The sequence below is a fragment of the Sabethes cyaneus genome, chromosome 3, assembly GCF_943734655.1.
Source record: "Sabethes cyaneus chromosome 3, idSabCyanKW18_F2, whole genome shotgun sequence".
Taxonomy (NCBI): Eukaryota; Metazoa; Arthropoda; class Insecta; order Diptera; family Culicidae; genus Sabethes; species Sabethes cyaneus.
Genome location: NC_071355.1, coordinates 95,021,739 through 95,044,096, shown reverse-complemented (window position 1 = coordinate 95,044,096; position 22,358 = coordinate 95,021,739). Strand labels below are relative to the sequence as shown.

The window sequence follows — 22,358 nt, the reverse complement described above, 5'->3', positions numbered from 1 at the left end:
TTTTGGGACACTCTAATGTCCAACCATTGCACTATGAGATATCAGGCGGACAAAAATCAGAAAACTGACTTTCACTAATCCGCTTAATGAAATTTTCTATTGATAGCAAATACTTCAATTAAGAAAAACCCAAAATAAGAAGTCTGTAGTCGATGTTGTTTCTGAGATCGAGGCTGTCAAAGTTGAAAAACGATATGACATATACGCTTTTTGCCATTCAAACACGTTTACTTTCAAATCAATTTTTGAACACTATTTCCAAAATTAAATCTTATGTATTATATATCATTAGAAAGGTAATGAAATGAGCTTTCCGAAAAATAAATGGTTTAGACGGCTCGAGGAGAAATTATAATAATAAAAAGCATGAGAAGCAGGAAAATATAAAAAATAAGAGAATTTTCTGCTTTCTTAGTCGAGAACTTTTTTTCTCCAGATATCTCCAGGTTAATTCCTCCTTCTGGGTTAAGTCTCAGGTATATACTATCAAATTATGAAAGAGTTACGTGCCACCATGCGCCACTCTGCGAAATATAGTGTTTTGAAAATTTCTAGTCACCATGAGAGATTTCAAGATTAAATATATTTCCAGCGAATAACACACACACACACACACACACACACACACACACACACACACACACACACACACACACACACACACACACACACACACACACACACACACACACACACACACACACACACACACACACACACACACACACATACACACACACACACACACACACAGACGCGCGTGCGGCTAACTGATCAACGTGAAATTATGTCAACAGAAGAAGCATTTAGTATAATCATATTTAGAAACTGGGTTAAACAGATTTCAATATGAAATAATTCATAGGGAGTCACCATCGAGATTTCCTCCATACAACGTTAATGGAACTAAATGAAGAAAACATGCGCCCCTCCTGTTAAGTTCATCGAAGAAATGTCTTCGAAAATTTTAAATTGCAATCCATATTGAGTATTTTTAGACCTATGGCCAATTTCAAGATATGTTCTAGATCTGCTGAACTTATGGACCAATATCGGTAAATCTTACAAAGCTTATATGGGACGAATGAATAACTTAACTGGCCTGATAAACTCCATTAAGTTAAAATATTGTTAAGAATAGGGGAAAATCAGCAAAACTTAATACTTTCCGATGACAATTAAGGAAGGGGTGGACATCATGAGATTTGCCGGAAAATTTTACATAAGGTCAGTTATATTTGATCAATTGCTAGGCAGTTTATGAATTTCGTTCGTTTTAGGCTAAGTTTTCCCGTAGTGCTAATAAAGCCATTTTCAAAATTACTTCGAAGTTTCGAATAATTTCAGAAGTGAAAGACCATAATAATTTTATCAGTGAAATGCATTATATTGCACAAATAAATAGCACAATTAAATAATAGAACTATAAAAATTGGTACGAAATTATTACTTTTATTTAAATACACATAAAAGTATCCAGAACCTCAAAATTTATTATGTTGATTCTATGTTTAAAATGCATCTTTTTCATTAAAATACATTATTTAGTCATACAAATGTCTGGAAGCTTCAGGTAAACGTATTTAAACATACTTTTACTAAAAATTCAGATAGAATAACGCATGCCCCGGATATTCAAAACACCATATCTCCCGAACTACCAATATTGTCTTTTCTAGTTAAGTGATTCTTATGTAGAATTTGTCTGGGGAACATTTTGAGCATATTTAATTGAAAATAAAATTGGGGGGGGTTTTGAGATATTCCCATTTTTGGTTTTAAATTGCAAAAAAATGTATGATCTTGACAAATTAGATAAAAACTGATAACATCACTCGATTGCGCGGTCAAAAATCCATAGAAAAAGTATATTGGCATGTCTTCACATCAAACTGTTGCAGAGATATTTAAGCCCGAAAAATGACTTTTTTTGAAAATCTGTAAAAAAGTAAGCAGCGCCACTGCTAGGGGAATTGATCAATCGGCATATAACTTCGGGAAATTGGTTGTGGGGTCGGAATGAACAATTATGCCAACTTTGGTTGAAATCGCTGATGGTCGAATCCAAACGTTTGAGATGGAATGACCCATATTAGTTTTTCACATATGACAAAGGTAAACAGTTAAACCCTTTTCAAAATATTCAAAATGTTTGCAAATGTACTCTAACAACATATTTTAATCATATCAACTAGAAAAACGTCAAAAATCCTAGAAAAAATTCGAAAATATTTTTGTCCGCCTGCTTGTATGGAAATCCCCCATAGTGCATTGGACAATAAGTGTTCAACTATAGGACAATACGGTTTCAGAAGTGTTCAACGATTGGGCATTCAAGCGTTGTCAAAAAATCGCATATTTTTCCACGAAAAGCTTATTTATTTCGTGAAAATGGCCATGTAATGTGAACATATTTTGTATCTGATTCAGATTTTCATGTTTCTGTTTATTTGTAAATATTTGTTTAGGAAATATCGTTAAAACTAAAAACACAGGGGCTTAGCTGTGCGATCATTGGCAAATTACCCCAGTAGAATTAAATTTGATAAGTTTTCTTCTATTTTAATTTTAGGAAGCAAATGGAACCAAATTTGCCATGCTGGTGATTTTGGAAGCATGAATTTATTTTATGATGGTTTGAGACCCCTCACCCCTGTGGTAGTGGGATAAGGACTCTCATACAAATAAAATAGACCTTTTTGTGTTACTCGAAAACTAATCAAACTCGAGCAATTTTAGACTCTTCCATAAAACATTTGTCAATAAGGCTATTACAAATATTTTATAAAGTTTTTGTCCTTCCAGTGTTGGGCAACTAAAGGGAAAGAGAATTTTCTAATCGAGCAAAAATAATGCATTTCTACCTAAAGTTTAAACGTGAAAGCCAAATCTATTCTTGCGTTGACAAGAAAAATGATCGATTCAGACAATCGTCATTTTCCAGGATGCCTTCAAGTATTGGCTGCGTTAGTGTGAGATTAGATTAGATTAGATTAGAAAGCCAAATCTATTCTTGCTTTTCATATATATCTATATATATACATATACATAAATCGTGAACTTCGAATAACCTTTGTCACAATCTCGAGTTTTGCAAGTTTCTAAGGAGTTCATGGGTGCTTCAATATACAAAATTTTCCTCACAGTAAAATAGAGAACAACTTTTTACATTGCTTATCCTGATAAAATAAAGCATTTTAATATTCGCCGTTATGAGGAAATTTGTATTTCATTTGTTTGAGAGCCCCTCCCCCTACTAACTCACCATAGCAGAAATTCTTGCCCCCAGAAACCTTCACATATCAAATTTGGTTCCATTTGCTTGATTAGTTTTTGAGGTTTGAGGAAATTTGTATTCGCCATCATTACAAAACATTTCGCCGAATACCATTTTGCGGAACACCGATTCTCGGTTGACCATAACGCGGAATATAGAATTTCGCAGAATACCATTTCACGAAAAACCCAGGGGTGACCCAACTGAAGGAAAGTAATAGAGGTCAGTAGATCTAGGAACATAAATAAACCTAGATAGAGTTGATCTCTGAAGCTGAATCATCTAATGTTACTATTGATAGTTTTTGGTGGTCTTGTTATTGACTAATGTTTTATGAAAGTCTAAAATTTCTCGAGTTCGATTAGTTTTTGAGTTACGAAAAAATTTCTGTTTTATTTCCATGAGAGTCCTTGTTCCCCTACCACAGGAGTGAGGCGTTTCAAACCATCGTACAAAATTCCTGCCTCCAAAACCCCCCACATACCATATTTGGTACCATTTGCTTGATTAGTTCTCTAGTTATGAGGATAATTGTATTTCATTTGTATGGGAGCCCCCCTTAAAGAGGGGGAGAGGTCTCAATTCACCATAGAAAAACTTCTTGTCACACTCACATGTCAAATTTTGTTCCAATTGCTTGATTAGTTCTCGAGTTATGAGGAAATTTGTATTTCATTTGTTTGAGAGCCCCTCCCCCCTACTAACTCACCATAGCAGAAATTCTTGCCCCCAGAAACCTTCACATATCAAATTTGGTTCCATTTGCTTGATTAGTTTTTGAGGTTTGAGGAAATTTGTATTTCACTTGTATGAGAGCCCCCTCTCTTAAAAGGCGAGGGGTCATAATTCCCCTCCTAAAGAGAGGAGTGGTCTCAATTCATCATGGAAAAAATTCATGCATCCAAAAACACCCACATGCCAAATTTGGTTCCATTTGTCGACCAACATTTGAAAAGGGCGGATAAGCCAACTGTCAAACAGAACGAGTGAGTTATTTTTTGGTGTAGCAGCTCAATTCACCATAGAAAAAATTCTTGTCTCCAGACAACCCACATGTCAAATTTTGTTCCATTTGCTTGATTAGTTCTCGAGTTATGCAGAAATTTGTATGGGAGCCCCCCTCTTAGTGGAGGGAGGAGTCTCTAACCATCATAAGAACCTTCTCTGGCCCCAAAAATCCCTATATGCAAATTTTCACGCCGATTGGTTCAGTAGTTTTCGATTCTATAAGGAACATACGGACAGACAGAAATCCATTTTTATAGGTATAGATTGTTTTCCACAAAACCGACGAAAAGAAAGAAAAAATGGCGATTTTGGCAAATTCTCCCTCCAAGTTAGCCTCGAGGTAAAACGCTGGTCTAATAAGCCAGTCGTCGTATGTTCGAATCTCCATCTTCATGTGAAGAAGGAAGCAGAGCTCGGCGCACTACGGTTGCAAAGGAGTAAAACCATACTCGAAGGTGACCAAATCGGTCATCTTCGCATACTTCGGGAATTCAATCTGACACCCTTAGTAACTTCAGTCTCTGACTGCATGGAAGCCAGGCCCAATATGGACGTTTCATATGAGGTGATTGAAACAGATCGCTCAATGTGGAATAATGGAGGGCCAGATCTTCCATCTGGAACTATCTGTTTTTTTACAGATGGTTCAAAAATGGGGGCCTGCACAGGCTCCGGAGTCTACGGACCCGGCATCAGGGAAACTATCTCATTAGGAAAGTGGTCCACCGTTTTTCAAGCAGAAGTATATGCCATATACATCTGTGCGACAATATGCTTGAAACGAAAGTACAGGCATGCGAAAATCGGTATCTTCACAGGCAGCCAAGCAGCACTACTGGCTCTCAAGTCCGCCAAATGCGTGTCCAAATTAGTTTGGGAGTGCAGCACAGCATTGAGGGAACTCTCCCGCCAAAACAAAGTTTTATTACTTTGGGTGCCCGGTCACTGCGGAATCGAGGGCAATGAATTTGCTGACAACCTAGCAAGACAAGGATCAGCTCAGCAATTTATTGGTCCTGAACCGTTTCTGGGCACCTCCACATCCGCCGTGAAAGGCGAACTGATGACATGGGAAAAGCTAGAAATAGCATCCCGTTGGAATCAAACACAGGGTTGTAGACAAGCTAAACAGTTTATCTACCCAAACCCTGCAGTAGCTAAAAAACTACTCCATTTAACTCGTAGTGAACTACGCACGATCACGGGACTCCTAACAGGACATAGCCCCACTCTTTATCATTTAAAGAATATCGGCAAGGTATCATCTGACACCTGCCGCTTTTGTAACTCTGAACCTGAAAGTTCAGCGCATCTGCTCTGCTATTGCAGAGCTCTTGCATTATCAAGGCACAACTTCTTAGGAAGTTTCCTTCTTACTCCATATCAGGTATGGAGCCTAAATCCCAAAACGGTCATTGGCTTTATAAACCATGTAGTACCGAATTGGGGCACAGGATTACAACTATTCCGCTCAACTCCATCAATGGGTATGAGCGATCCGTAAACTGTGTACAGCAATCGGGGCCTGCCACAAAAGACGATCATTAAGACTGTCGCAGTGGCCTTTTAACCCAATGCCCTTCTGGCATACAAAAAAAAAAAAATGTTCGAATCTCCGTTGGGAAAGGCTGTTAGAGTCAGTAGGATCGTAGAACTGACCCCGCATTGTCCTGTATTCTAACAGCTGGTTGCGAAGTCTGTCGTATAAAAACAGAAGGTCAAATTTCGATAACGGAATTAGCACCCAGGCTTTGCTTTTTGCCCCCTACGCCCTACTAAACAGGGAGGGGTCCTAATTCATAAAAAAATGTTGTCTCCAAAAATGTTGCCCCCACATGCCAAATTTGGTTCCATTGGCTTGATTAGTTCTTGAGATAAGAGGAAATTTGTATTTCATTTCTATGAAAGCCCCCCCCCCCTCTTAAAGGAGAGAGGGGTCATAATTCCCTTTCTAAATAGGGGAGGGGTCTAAATTTACCATAGAAAAAATTCTTGCCACCTAAAACTCCCACATGCCAAATTTGGTTCCAATTGCTTGATGAGTTCTCTAGTTATGCAGAAATTTGTATTTCATTTGTATGGGAGCTCCCCCCTCTTAGTGGAGGGAGGAGTCTCTAACCATCATAAGAACCTTCCCTGGCCCCAAAAATCCCTACATGTAAATTTTCAAGTCGATCGATTCAGTAGTTTTCGATTCTATAAGGAACATACCGACAGGCAGACAGACAGAAATCCACTGTTATAAGGTATACATGATTAAAAGTTAAGTTACGAATTATGACTATAAAATAACATGACTTAAGGTATTAGATGAAAATCGAGGCTACCCCGTATAGCATAAAAACCTTTGGCATAACGACTTTTCGACATAATTTATAATTTAAGCAGATTTTGTTTAGTGCTTACTAACAAGAGTTAGTAAGAAATGTAATAAATAACACCAAATGGCCCCTTATGAATATGCGAAATGGATTATGCTAAATAGTATTATAACAAATGGGCGGCCACCAAAAAAAATCGTTAACAAGGATTAAGCTTAAACTTTCATCTTAACGTAACTGACATATCTTGCCCCGCGAGCCGCGTCCCGTTTTGCCCCACCTGACCTTATACTTACAATTTCGCAATTCGAGGTTTTACAAATTGCTCTTGGCATGCAAATATTGTGAAATTATGGGGTTTTCTTAGTAGTAAAGATAATAGTAATTATTAGTGGGTGTATCGTGTATTTATTCTTACTGTAGCCTTTTACCTTGCGCCGATTGTGCGTGGTCGTATGAAGGTAGGTGAATCTATCTTGATTCACGGTACGAAACTTCCTAAAGCGAATTTTCCCGTAATTACAAAACAAGAAAACAAAGTGTGAGATGCGAAACGCAGGGTGTCGTTGAATTGTTGGCAGGAGCGTACCGTTACCTTTTCGATTGATACTTATAATGTGACTTGAACAGAATATTTTGCAGGAAGCCATGAACTGGTTCCACCGGGAGGAGTTGTCAATTTAGCTGTTGTATACTTCGAGATGGATTACTGGAAGATTGCACCGCGACCGACTTTGAGATTATTTGCGTACCAAAGTGTGTCCTGATGCGGGCTACTTAATTTGCTTCATCTGCCGGCAGTCGTTTGATTCACCTAGAACTTCTACCCACTACGGAACTATCGGTGATACCGAACTGGTATTAGAAAATTTTGATGACAACGAATTAGTTATCGGTGGTATTTTGCCACAGCGTCCGGTCGGTGGTGGTTACCGAAAAACGAAAGGCCTATCGTCGGAGTTCTATTCGTCAGTTGAATCACAAATATTCTTGGGTTGCGTGTCTTCGGCTGACTCTCGAATGGATCCTGCCGACTGATTCTGCTGTATAGATCGCCACGGTACGTGAGTTGATATACCGAAACTCAGAAACAGCACAAGACCAACGGGGAAGTAGAGCAAGCAGAGGACGAAGCTACGGTGAAACGGTTCTCGAGCCTAAGATTCCAAAGATATGGGAAACTCGGTTGCAGGCATGGGTGTGAGTGAATATTCAATATTCTCAGCAGCTGGTAAGTCTTTTAAACAGTGATTTCTCACGGTTATGTCACATTTACTAACGTACCTCTCCATTTTTACAGCTTGAGGCGTTTTTCGTGCACAAAATTGGCCCCAACCATTTGTCCAAAATTAACGCTCTTGTTAAGCTTGTGAAGCTAATAGGAAAATATGTCAAACTACAAGGAGACTATGGTCTGTCTGAGGTGAATCCTAATTATAATTACTAGTTTCAATCATGTACCTACAATAATTGAAATTTTCTCTGAATGCAGCTCTGCAACAAAAAAAGTAAAAGTCAACGCTCAAGGCTGGCCATCGATCCATGCAGGTGGATGACACTGTATTTGAGATTTCTAAGCTGACTTCTGGAACTGAATTAAATCCATGAACTTCGTTCTGTAAACACCCACAGCAGACGTACTAATTTGAAACTCACAAAATGTCATCATAGCAGTTAGCAGTGAATAGTTTAATTTATTTTATAAGGTTTCTATATAGGTGCATATTGCTATCCTTGTTTGCTTTAATTTTACCCTTATTATATTTTAAACAACTATCACTATGACAAAATATTTACATCAATTCTAGGAAACAGTTCCATTTATTGTTATAACTAAAGTCAACTTTCTTTGTTAAAGTTTAAAACAAAATCTGCTGAAGGAAGGATCTGGAGGATTTAAAATATGTTACGCATTGGTTGATAGCAATCCACGCTACTTTATGCAGATCGACGTGTGGGAGATTAGATCCCTTTAAAATTCGAACACTAGATTTTATATTTGTATCTTAAAATTGCAAAAGTTTTTATTCATATCTTAAGCGATAAATATAATTATTAACCCTTTATAAGGCCGTGGCAATTATATTGCCACCAACGAAAAATATTTGTTTTGCGTCTATAATGACATTAATATAATTATAGAAGCAAAATAAAATTTTTTTGTTGGTGGTAATATAGCTGCCACTGCCTTATAAAGGGTTTTAAAACATTTAAATAATTGACCAACCTCATGTTTTGGTATCTTGACCTTTTTTGAAGTCAGGTATTGATTATTGTTCTATAACGGTAGTCTTTGCAATAGACGGTGGAAATGGTAGAAAGAAGAGAAGAAAGTAATGAAATAAAAGGTGTTTATAGTATTTAAACAGAATCCAATAAGGCGTGACGGGGAAAGACATTTTAGGTAAGGGAAGGTCATTGAAGCAACGTTTATTAGGTTCATAGAACGAAAGGTGGTGAACTTTTGAACAATAAAAACTCAAAAATCAAAAAACAATAAAAAATCAAAGAAAACAATTTTACGAAACCAGGGACATCCAAGAAAACACCAATTCATAATACCAGAAATTTAAAATAATAGTTACAATATTTTGTTAGAATAGGTATAAATATAGGACAAACCTACACTTATTATTATCCATATAGGTTTATTGATTGAGTCAAAACTAACCCAGGTTGAAAAATGAAGTCACGTTACGAATATGCATATACAATTCTTCATAATAAAGTAAAATATTTTTTATTTGCGTTGCATAATAAAGACTGCTGAGCATAGTAAAAATACGATAAAGTTAACTAATGTTTATTTGAGCGTCTTAGTTGAATTCCTGAAACAATAAATAAGAAGAAAAACAAAAAGTTATTTATATCCTTTAATTCTACTACTGTGTTTTATTGATAAATACGTATTTCGGTCTCGACGTGAGACCTTCATCAGTATCTAACTAACTTAGACTGTTTAACAGTTCCATAGTTAGTATCTAACTATCTAACTAACAGTTAGACTGTTAAACAGTCTAAGTTAGTTAGATACTGATGAAGGTCTCACGTCGAGACCGAAATACGTATTTATCAATAAAACACAGTAGTAGAATTAAAGGATATAAATAACGATAGTTATTTTAAGCAGTTATATATTATTGATTGGCCCAAAAAGGACCTGGTTCCCTCTTTTCGCTTCGATTTGGCTCTTTTGGCTACAACGCCTTAACCAAACGGAATTTGAAAAAGTGGTAGGGCAGTAGTAGAATTATGCATTTATATTAATCATTAATCAAGGAACGTATAGCTTTTCTTTTGTATTTATAGTGCAATAGGGTGCTATATACATCGTTGGTAATAAAAAAGAGTGCTTTTTTGCTGCCGACGGGGTAGCAGCCCCGTCACAAATACAAAAGATAAAGCTATACGTTCTTTGAATAATGATTAATATAAATGATTAATTCTACAATTGCCCTATACACCACTTTTTTTAATTCCGTTTGGTTAAGGCATTGTAGTCAAAAGAGCAAAATCGAAGCGAAAAGAGGGAGCCAAGCCTGCGGGCCAAATGTGAATATTCTTTTTTATGGTGTATAAATTTCATAAGGTAATGTAATGGAATTTTCTTTGCGTTTGAGTCATTTCATAAGGTAATGTAATGGAATTTTCTTTTCGTTTGAGTGGTTTCATAAGGTGGATGAATGAAATCCTTATAACAGCATTGAGCTATTCATAAGGTTACAGTTAAAAGTTCAATCGGTTTGAAATCAAACTACAAATGGTTTTAGATAGAATTTCATAGTGACAGTTCATGAAAGCCATAATCAAGTAATTATGGTTCTTTTCCATAAGGTAACTTGATGAAAATTTTATTTTTGCCTTGTGGCAAATTTTCATAAGGAATTTTAATGACTTTCACTCTGAAATTTTCCTCAGTGTAGCAGCGATGGCAGCGACATCAAGATTTACAGTTTGCCACTTACTGCTCGAGGGGTGCTCTATTGAAGGATTACTCGTCGATTACATAAAACCTTTTACACACTTTTTGTCGATTACCTGGTAGTCTGTTCTCTGTGCCTGAACTGAATCCGGATCTCAATTTATTTGTCCTAAACACACATTTCATTTGCAATCACCAGTGCGCTAGCTAGTAAATAAGATGTCTAGCCCGCTGCAGAAAATGTATTGTTTGCAATAATCATTTTATACCCTAGACAGACATACAATTGTACCAGCGTTGTACGTGTACAGCGTTGTACATGTACAACGGAAGGGTGACAGACATACTACTGTACGTTGTACGTGGTTATGCTTATCACCGATAATCTCTAATTGCATGGTCTAAGCGTTGGTTTTTGTTCCTATTCACGAAATGTAAACACAAATTTCAAGATGTCGAGCGTTTAGCGTTAAATCTTTGCCAAAATCTTGCAAAATAATTAATTTAAAATTCTGCTTAGTTTTTGTTATCACAACTACCAGTCATTGGCGCTGCGCGCAGTAAAAATCGAGCTGTAGCTTCGTACAACGGTGAAAGAGGTAGGTACAGAAACCACCGTTGTACCACTTTGCTTGCGTGATTCTATCGTTGTACACGGTGACAGACATACAATAGGCGAATTCGAGCAAAACTAAGAGCAACCGTTCGCTACCTGGTTGTGATTATAGGAACTACAAAAAAAGTGCAATTCCCAAAATGCTTGCTGGCACCTATATGGAACTCGACTTTAAATGTAATATTTTATTGAATTACCAAAAGTGGGAATGATGAAAATGGATAATAGAGGTAAGAAAAAGCATTACCTTTCATTTGATATATATTGTTCCTGCTTCGGGAGATTATTAGAGCTTCGCAAGTGTATTTATGGTTACGAACTGATGGGTTATATGTTTGGTTCTTGGTGCAGATGATGCTAATCAAAAAAATAAATCCGTTAGCACTTAAAAACACATTGGAAAACGCTGAAGACTGAAAATAATTGGTGATTCTCTATCCAGGATATGTAAACTTTACAGCTGACTCTATGTACTTTTGTTTTATGCGGTACAAAATCAAACATTAACATTTTTCTGCCATAAAGTTAATTAATTCGAATATTTTCACTAACCTTAACGTAGATAAACAAATTTCTTCCAATATTTCGCTATCTAAAATCCTGACAATTGAAAGGGTTAATCAAAAAATGCATTTTATTTCAGTTTTTTTCAAAAATGTATGGAGTTTGACAGCGATTTTACTTTTCATCACTTTTTTTATGCAGCGCCTCTAAGCGGGCGATAGCTTGTCAAAAACGCCTATAGGCGAATTCGAGCAAAACTAAGAGCAACCTTCGCTACCTGGTTGTGATAGTTGGAACTACAAAAAAAGTGCAATTCTCGCGTCACTTTTGATTTCGTCCAATGTAACAATTCCACCATATTGAGAAAAACGAGATCGAAGTTCTTCGAATTGAACTTTAAATTGTTTCAAAATGAAATAATTTTCAGTCATTCACTCAACGTGGTTGATGAATAATAACATTCAATATTTAACGGAGATTTTAAAAATCTAATTAAAACTAAGCAATTTTGGTTTATTATGGAAAAAGTTACATTGGACTGTTTACCATCTCATGCTGTACTTTGGACGGTTTTATTTTTCCAGGCTATTGCACATAAATTAAGCGAGATCACCGTAAAATACGTGTGTTGCCGTGCTACGCTATTTTCGAGGTTATTTTTCGATATTAGACCGCTTGTTTCACTTAAAATGCATAAATAATGCGAAAAAAACTTTCACTTGCTAAACGTCCAATGTACAGATTGGGTTTGTTTTGATTTTTTTTGCACTTTGGACATCAGATGAGAACGACCGAAGTAACAGTCAGTCATTCGTAATTCGAATGTGCACATTGGACATTTTGATAATGCTAATTTTTTCACCTCAAAATAATTCTATTTGGGCAGGTGTTTTTGTATAACATAGAGTTTAAAAAGAGCAATAATTTGTTGTGATAAACCGGATTTGTTTACATTTGTTACATTGGACGAAATGAAAAGTGACGCGAGAATTCTCAAAATGCTTGCTGGCACCTATGTGGAACTCGACTTTAAATGTAATATTTTATTGAATTACCAACAGTGGGAATGATGAAAATGGATAATGAAGGGACAAAACGGCAGCACCTAAACAAGCAGGTGTGCAATAAGAGTTGTGTGGTAGCATTCGGTGCTGAATAAGCGAGTTTGCTGAATTGTCTGTTGTTTAAACGTCATATCCTATATTTTTCTAGCTTCTAATCACCATCTATGATCTACTGTGAGTAGAGAGCTTTAGAGAGTCGCCATCTTAAACTGAAAATTCCAAGGGGTTTCTAGTAAGGCGTATAAGTGCGTAGTAATCAGAAATTACTTTTGTAATCATTTACGAATTAATTAGGTAACCAATGGTAATCAGTAGAGTAATCAATAAGAATCTTAAGTAATCATTGGTAATCATGATTAATTTATAGTAATCACAAGAGATTGATTACTGGTAATCAGAGGTAATCAGTAAAGTAATCAAAGGTAACTTTTTTCAAAGGTGCGTATAGTAATCTTTGCTGTTGGAAACCGCTTGGAAAATTCCAATCGAACCAACCCATCGGCAGACAACCATGTTTTCGCAGCCAACATCTCGTGTGTGCGAAAATGAGATAGCATGTCACCACCGCGTTTCACTCAACTGCCAGCAGTCTGATTTGGGCCCGCTGTCAAATTTTGAGCCCCGGACATGCTATCGCTGACGTTTACTGCAGCTCGATATAGAGATGTCGATGGGGTGAATCGAACAGAATCAGTTGTCAAAAGTAAAGGGCTGCGCACAATTCTAGATAGAATTAACTAAAGGGCGAATGTCGCAAATGTAAACAAAACGAGTGAGAGTTACTTTTTGCTGGACCTGCATAGAAAAATCAACCCTCACTCGGTTTTTTTACGCTTGCGACATTCGCCCTTTTGTTAATAGAGCTTGCTAAGCCCAGTGCAAAAGGCTACAAAAACTTATCGTTTATCACTCAAACGTATGTTTTTTACCGGGGTATTGTGCTTCCCGAGAAAATATTTCGTTTTTCAGCTTTACATATTTGTGCGCAAAGGTAAATCATGTATTATTGACAGTGTAAGCACGTGTAAGTTTTCTATGTTTATGCTCTTATTCTTTGCTTAGATAACATCAGTTTTGTTCTATTACGTACAGACTTACAAACAACACAGTTACAATGTCTTACTTTAACCGAAAATGATAAAATTTAAATGCTGATTGCGTTTGTAAAAAATTTGTCCATGTTTGAACGGGCAAACACGAAGCAAGCTGCCTTAGCATTCAGCTGATGAGCGAGAGAGAAATATTATTGCTTTTCTCATCACTCTTGCGTTGACAGCTTCTTACAAGATTTCGTGTGAGTGTAAAAGAGATACTTTGACTGCGAGCAACCAGAACAGAGCTGCGCGCAACTGTTAGGCGCACAACTAAACCTACACGGAGAAAAATGTATAGCAAAAACAACCATATACCCGCTTACGAAAAATTCGGATGCCTGGCAGAAATCGAACAGAATCAATATGGCGCCGGGAGAATTTGACATTCAGAACCGGTTCGTCCTCTTCGTTTTTCGCTCTACTCTCTTTATGCCATAACAAGTGACAAGAGATGACACGCGCTGCTCCTTACAGTTTCCGATTCTAGGTAAGAAAATCTCAAATTTATATCTGCAAACTTCAGTTTTTGTTCGTATAGCCACACTAAACAAATCAAACAATCTGCATCTATAACTAATCACAAAAATGTTTGTTTTGTTTAGTGTGATACATTTACAACCAGACCTTTTTTTCAGAAAATTGTTTACAGAGCCGGTGTTCTTTTGTGTGCCATTTATGTACTTTATGTGTATGTGCTGTAAATAAAAAGTTACAAAAATAAATAAAAGTTTAGTTTTACGTAATTTGTAGGATGACATGCTATCTTTTATAATGAAAAACAATACAAAAAAGGAAAATCGGCAGAACCGGTTCCTGCACCGGTTCTGTTCGACATGGCTGGCAGAAATCGAACAGAAATCGGTCAGAAAAATCAAAACAAAACCGTTGGGCGAAATTTCTGCCAGAATCGGTTGTTGCATATCTGCCAGTTTTCACGGGTGACTGCGGCCAGAAATCCAGCAGAATGTCTGGCAGAAAAAGTTTGTCGCTGCCAGATTTTGGTTAGATTTCTGCCAGACGCGCCTAAGCGGGTATTAGGTTGCTTCAAGGGGTTTCCAACAGCAATGATTACTACGCACCTTCTAAAAAAGTTACTTTTGATTACTTTACTGATTACCTCTGATTACCAGTAATCAATCTCTTGTGATTACTATAAATTAACCATGATTACCAATGATTACTTAAGATTATCATTGATTACTCTACTGATTACCATTGATAACCTAATTAATTCGGGAATGATTATAAAAGTAATTTCTGATTACTACACACTTATACGCCTTACTGGAAACCCCTAGGGTTGCTTCAACCAGCTTTTCGCATTGGAATTTGCGTAAATATATACTTGGTTACTTTGACAAACCGCGATGCTTGAAATTAACTAAAATATTTGGTTGTTTTTGCTTTAGGAATTAACTTCAATTCAACAAATATTTGCTTGAAATAACCAGAATCTTGGTTGTTTGGTTTTGACAGTTGATATCTTTTAGGTAATATCAACCAAACTTTATAGTTTTATCTAAACAGATTTTACTTTAAAACAAACTGATTAAATCTTTTAAGTCAAACATTGAAACGTTTGAAACAAACTACTATTGTTTTTTAAAATAAACCAGAAATGAACGTTAAATGTAACCAAAAATGTTGTTTGCAACTACCAAGAAATTTATTGAAACAATTTTTGCGGTTTTAAACATACGTACCCAGTAAACCATTTGGTTTGTATATCTCGATTGCAATTGAGTTATACGAAATCATATCTGAACGAAAAAGTTATATTTCACGCCATATAAGAACATATATGTACCAAAGTGGAGGCGATATACGTGCGAAAATTTTGACAGCTATTTGTAATTCTATTTTCCGTAGTTTTTATAACACGCAACTAAATACTCCTGAATATATGATTAAGATATAATCAAATATTGCAATTGTCTATACTGCTTTATAATTCACAGTCATGAATTGTATATGAAGACACGCACGACTGCCAAACAATTTATTGTTCACTTCGATTTGACATACTCTAATCATTATACAATTCAAATGTGAAATTGACATGAAAACGATTTAATGTGAACTTTCTATTACGATTTTGTGTTATCTGGGTACGTATTGCCGTTGCAGTTCAAAACCGACAGTCTACCAACTGCATTCGGTTTTATTGTTGTTCTGTACGTCGCAAGTTGTGTGCTAAATAGCGCAGCACTGTGCGATTACAGCTCACCGGTTCCGACTTAATTGCGACACACAGACAAGTCAAGAATAACCTGCGAATATCGCAGGTCGATTACCACGGTGTTCAACTGCATCAGTAATATCTTATAAGTGTATTTTCGGAAGACGAGACAATTTCATGAAAAAAATAGGAATAAATAAATAACTAGTATTAAATTTGTGTCAGCAACCTGTCGCTGATGACCCAAATCGACTGCTTCGGCGTCCGGTCCACCTCGAAATCATTCTGGTACGTCAGCTTGTACGGGTTCTCAACAGCCAGATTGTTACGATTTCGCCAGATCTCATCAAATAACGCCGCTCTGCTGGACCAAAGAGATAAACTGAAACTGAACTGTCGTTTTTGCCACCTCGAAAGTAGACGAATGACCACTCTTGTATCGGCTTCCAATCAGTTTAAAGGTTTTATCAGGCCAAAGTCTCGCCAGATTGTTTCTTTTTCTGATACCGGCGCTGGAACTTCGAACGCCGTAAAACTACCCAGGTAACCAATAGGCATTAAAATAAGCAGTAAATCAGTCGTTTATTAGCATCACTGGCGTTTTATACTGCAGGTTGTTGTTTATCAGCTTTCTGACTGCATAACTGTTGTAATTTGGCATCCACAATTCTATTTAAATTCTTCTTGTTGGTAACTAGCTGCAAATAAGCATTGTCAGCACTATAAGAGGGCTAGCAGTAAAGTAGCCGCATATTTTGCCAAAATAGCATTTAAATAGCATTTAAGGCAACTTAAATGCTTATTGGCATGCTTTTAAATTGCATTGGAAATGCTTATTGGTTACCTGGGTAGACATCGACTGATAAAAAAAACATACGATAACCATCACGATGAACTGTAGAAAGGGAAATCCCAAATAATCCATCCAATCAATGGAAGTTCAAGTCCAAATGGTTCAATCGCTGGCCAAAGGATTTTGAAATTGTATGAACAGATGCTAATACTCTGGCGTTTGAACTCACACAAACTAAAAACGATGATGCCGAAACGCGACACGTCGGCCACATAGGCAAAGGCATCGTTACACTGACCATCCTGGATATCCACCACCAGATTCATATCCAACGAGTCCTGCCTGACTTTGATCCGGTAGCAGAACGTACGTCAACAGCACCTTGTCGGTGTGCAGGTCGAAGGTCCAGCACTTTGAGAGTACAAATTTGCTGCAGAATTGTTGGGTCGATAACTCCGGCGTCCAGAACCCACAGCCGATCGCATTTTATCGACGTAAATTCGGTACAATGAAACCAACTTGCTACACTCCGGATTCCCAGAATCCAATTGTGGGGAGTGGTGTAGAAGCTCCAGTCCGGAAGCGGTCTGCAGGGAGCGCTGTGATTTTCTATCGGTGACGGCATATAGGATAAACTCGCAGGAACACCAAGATTCCAGCGGGGAGTAGCGATTGATATATCGTTCCATGACGGAATATACCATCTGCATGACACCGAAAGGTCGTATGGCAAATCATGTAAAAAACGTGAGAAAACGGAATGAATAAATCTTTAATGAATGTTACATATTTCGGAACTTACCTCCGGGTATTCATACACGATCCAGGACAAACCATATTTTCTAGAGGTTTATTGTTTCAGTTTTCCTCTTGTGACGACGAACAGACCGCGAAAAAGCGAGCGACGCGACGACCTACACGGCAAAAAATAATGACATCATCGCAATTGAAATTCTGGTTGGAATAAACATGTTTATGGTTGAAAAAAAAATAAACTTTTAGTTTGGATCAATTGATATTTAATTTGAAACAATGCGAGTTAATCAAGTGGAAATAATGAGTAAAAGTCGTTACTTTCAACTAGATTTCTGGATTTAATGCAAACAAATTTCGATGTTAACGTAATCTAAACTTTAGTTTGGCTCCAACCGAATTTTTGATTGTTTTAAACTAGCCGCATTTGTAAACGCAAACTAAGAACAAGTTTGTTTTGAACTATTTTTAAGGTTGGTATTTGCGTAGCCATAAATTTAGTTTATTTATGCCAACGGTTTAGGTTGATTTAAACTAACACCTCAATTTGAATTCAGGTAACATTAACTGTATTTTGCAACCTAAATTTTGGTTGAAATAAACAAGATTATGGTTGAAAAAAGCAAACTTTTAGATTGGATTAACTGATACTTAATTTGAAACAATGCGAGTTAATAAAGTTGAAATAATGCGGAAAAGTCGTTTCTTTCAACTAGATTAGTGAATTTAATTTAATCAAATTCCGATGTTAACGTAATCAAAAATTTAGTTTGGGCTTCAACCAAATTTATGGTTGTTTTAAACTAGCCACATTTTTCTCCGTGTACGAAAGGAAAATTTTATAGCGAATTCATAAATTAACCTGATGGGTTCGTGCTAACTCGAACCCGAAATTTATGAACGATACGGGCAGTTTGACAGATCGACCCGTAAACCGTAATGCTAGACAGTTTTAACCTGCGCTTCAAACTGAATGCTGTCAGTTTAACCGAAATGCAATCTCGGTTAATTTATGAACGGTTTGACAGCACTTCGATTAAAACTGAGTGCCAATCGACCTGAGGCAGGTTAATTTATGAATTCGCTATTAGATAATAATCGCAATATATTTCTAGCAGCGGGGTGCTATCCGTATCTTAACGAACGGTGTTTGACAGTCCACTTAACGAAGGGCGCTATTTCAAAAAATGCAAGAAATAGCGCCCGTCTGACAGGTTTGCTGCCAACCTTTGTCGAGATGTGCTGAGATGTTGGCAACAAAAACATGGCACCCATCGCAAGCCCCTGATTTCTAGTAGAAACTACAGACGGTCGATAATCTACAGACGCGCAAAGAGCGTGGCATAAAACACCAATCGAACCGTCAAATCGAGACACCAAATGAGCAAAGTAAACAAACTTGTGTTTCCTATAGGCAGGGAAGACTAAGTTTTGTAATCTACCTGAAATATTGTGCTTTGCAGCTGTACCTGGATTAATCCAGATTATTTTCTCTAATGCCAATGTATATGACAAAACAAAACAGCAACATTGTAGTTGTTACTCTTTCTCTTTCTCACTCACAGCATTCGCATTGTCGCAGTTTTTGTGCCAGTCGCACTTTTAGACTGCGGTGTTCAGTAAGGTGCAAAATGCGGGATATTAAAACTTGAACTATTGATCTACTAACAACATATGGATTAGTTACACTCGATATATCATATAATGCTTTGAAAAATTCAATTGGCTTGTTCAATTTGCAAAATATGCGTCGCAATTCGCGAAGTTCCATGGAACATACCTCGCGATTCACGCAACTTACTGCTGATTATAGGGAGATTGATCCAATTCTGACTGGTTGCCAAAACTGTTTAAATAAAATAAACAAAAAAAAGTGTTGCCGAATTGGTAATTTTTCTCTTTGCGCGTCTGTAGATTATCTACCGTCTGTAGTAGAAACCCCTTGCTCTTTTTGACTGTAGGATTGTCGCCAACCCTGAATGTTTAAGATCCGAATCGTCCCAAAGGCCTGAAACAAACCCCTGAAAGCCTAAAACATCTCTGCTCCATAGGCTTTTCACGTATACGGCAAATTAATTTCAAAAATATTTTATATAAATAGTTTTGTACAACTAATGTGTCTTTAGTAACTGTATTTAGACTATGGATTAACACTATGGTAATTTCAAAAATTGACGATGGGTATTAAAGATTTGTGGAATTTACTCACGCCATACTGCGAGAAAAAGCCGCTTTTTGAACTGAATGAAAAAGCCGTTGCTATCGATTTATCCGGCTGGGTTTGCGAAAGTTTGAATGTAGTTGATTATTTTGTCCATCCCCGGTTTTATTTAAGGTATAATTTCTACGTTTGTGTTTAAATACTTTCAAAACGTTTTTTTTTTTCTAGGAATTTATTTTTTCGTACATGCTATTTGCTACAAACAGGAATAATTCCAGTTTTTATTTTGGAAGGTACCGCTCCTCCTCTCAAATATGGAGTTATAATTAAACGGAATCAAATGCAATTTCGTGGTGCTCGTCCAAAAAAGACTCAAAATCAGGAAGTTGCCAAATCGAAAAATGCAACAACGGAACAGAAGCGCAATCGGTTTCATCATGTTTTAAAACAGTGTGAAGAGCTGCTCAGTTCACTGGGCTTGTCTTGCGTGCAGGCACCTGGGGAGGCGGAAGCACTCTGTGCTTATTTAAATCATGATAACTTAGTGTACGGTGTCGTCAGTCAAGATTCCGATTGCTTTGCATACGGAGCAACTAGAGTTTTTCGAAATTTCTGTGCTTCTCAGAATGGAGGATCTGTGGAGGTGTATGATCTGATCAGAATTCGCGAGTCTATAGATTTGGGACAGGAGAAGATAGTAGCGATGGGCATTTTGTCTGGTTGCGATTACTGTCCAACTGGTGTTCCAGGTGTGGGACGAGAAACTGTAAATAGATTTTTAAGATGCTATAAAAACCAAGATATACTGGGTCAGATACGTTCGTGGAGACAAACAGCAGATAGGTTAACGGAATCTGAGATGAGAGTACAAAATAAAGATGTTTGTGCCGATTGCGGTCATTACGGCAAATTACTAGCTCATCGTCGCGTAGGTTGTCAAGAATGTAAAACTAGAGAGGGATGTGATCTGTCTCGATGGCAACAGCAACGATTGAATGTTAAAGCGGAGATGGATATCAAGCGAAAAGCTGTCCAGAATCCAAACTTTCCTCCAGAAGCGATCATAAATGAGTTCATGACCCGGCCTTGCGAAATGCCAATACTTGATCTACACTGGAAGCAGCCGAATCTGGTGAAATTTGTTGTACGTAGTTACTGAAAGCATGTTCTGCATCTTTTAATCATGTATATAATTTTTGCAGCGACAGGTATGCAATCTCCTGCAATGGGATGAAATCTACGGGTTTCAAAAAATATTGCCGCTTCTTACCAGGTGGCAAATAGTAACGCTTAGCACTAACCATGCTCACAGTTCATGCATTGCACTAGAGCCAGATTACATAAAAAAGAAACGCTCGCCTAAAGGTGTGACGAGTTACGAAATCATTTGGAAAAGTCAAAACTCTTGTTTTTCTGGTTTGATTCCGGACGATCAAATTCAAACGTTTTTGAGTGAACCGGGCAATACACTGGAATCACTTTGGAGTACTATAGAACCGGAAAACTTGGTTGCAACTGCTTTTCCGGCATTAGTCGAATCATTTTTGGCTTCCAAAGTGAAAAAAACTAAAACGAAAAAGCTTGGTGATGGAAACCGTAAAAAGCGTCAAGCCATGAAACCTCAGGATGCCAACCAAAAACGGTTGGATGAGTTTTTGGGTGCAATCGTAGATCAACCGGCGAAAACTAGTAATAGTGATTGCGAGGCTGATGACGAAAATGATTTAGAATCGATCAAAAACTTGTCATCACTCGTGACGACTATTCACGAAACTGCTGGAAACGGTAAGTTATATTTTCAATGGGTCACGTTAAGTCATCACTACTAGGATGGCAAACATATACGATATTTAAATAGTGCTGATGTAGAATTAGCGTAAACTTCATTATGATTTTTCAATGCATTTATAGTAGAAAAGCGAGTGTAAAACATGAAAAAAAAAAAAACTACTAACAACGTGCATTTCTCATCAGGTATTTTAAATGACACAAAGCAACGCGCGATTTTCAACATGTCTGTCGATTCTGTTGACCTAGACAAGATAGCTCTCGATTCGCCGGAAGACAGGGATTTTATGAATGTATCAGAAATAGTCGACCGAGTGTGTGATTCGAACTATGGAAATAATTTGTTGACTTTGGGTGAAGACGTAGCCGATTTGGCCTCGATCATCTACCAAATGGACAGTGGTAATAACGATGCAGTTGAAGAGCATATGACTGTTCAACATAGACTACTGTTAAAGCAAGATGTAATCAATCACGTTGTTACTAACGACTCTGCTGATCAATCACTGCTGAATAGTTCATTGCGACCGAGAAAAAGAATGAGCTTTTTTTTCGAGCCTCTGGATGTCCCACCACCTGAACTGCAGGACAATTATAATGAGATGGATATGTTCGAGTGTTCTCTAATGCTAAAAGACCAAATCGTACTGCCTGTCTCAGATGAACTGAATCAAACCGTAATATATGATATAGATTTCTAAATATTTTTTTTTATTAGAAATATTCTGTAATGATGGTTTTCCTTTCATTTAGGATCGTGCGGAAGTTTAAAACCAACCATGTCGGCTGTTTCGCGAATGGTTCGTTCACCTCGTCCACTGTATGTCGTATTAATTGCTTTGAGCTTTCGAATACTCTGTAAATAGCAGAGGTAAGTT

General features: G+C 37.2%; 1 protein-coding gene across 1 annotated transcript; it reads left to right on the top strand.

The window, feature by feature from the left end:
- The first annotated feature begins 19,658 nt into the window (after positions 1-19,658).
- Positions 19,659-22,181, top strand: LOC128741765 (flap endonuclease GEN). Its single transcript, XM_053837790.1, has 4 exons — positions 19,659-19,866; positions 19,921-20,836; positions 20,895-21,477; positions 21,667-22,181. The coding sequence occupies exons 1-4, from the start codon at positions 19,709-19,711 to the stop codon at positions 22,179-22,181; spliced, it is 2,172 nt and encodes a 723-aa protein (XP_053693765.1). The 5' UTR covers positions 19,659-19,708.
- The last annotated feature ends 177 nt before the right edge of the window (positions 22,182-22,358 follow it).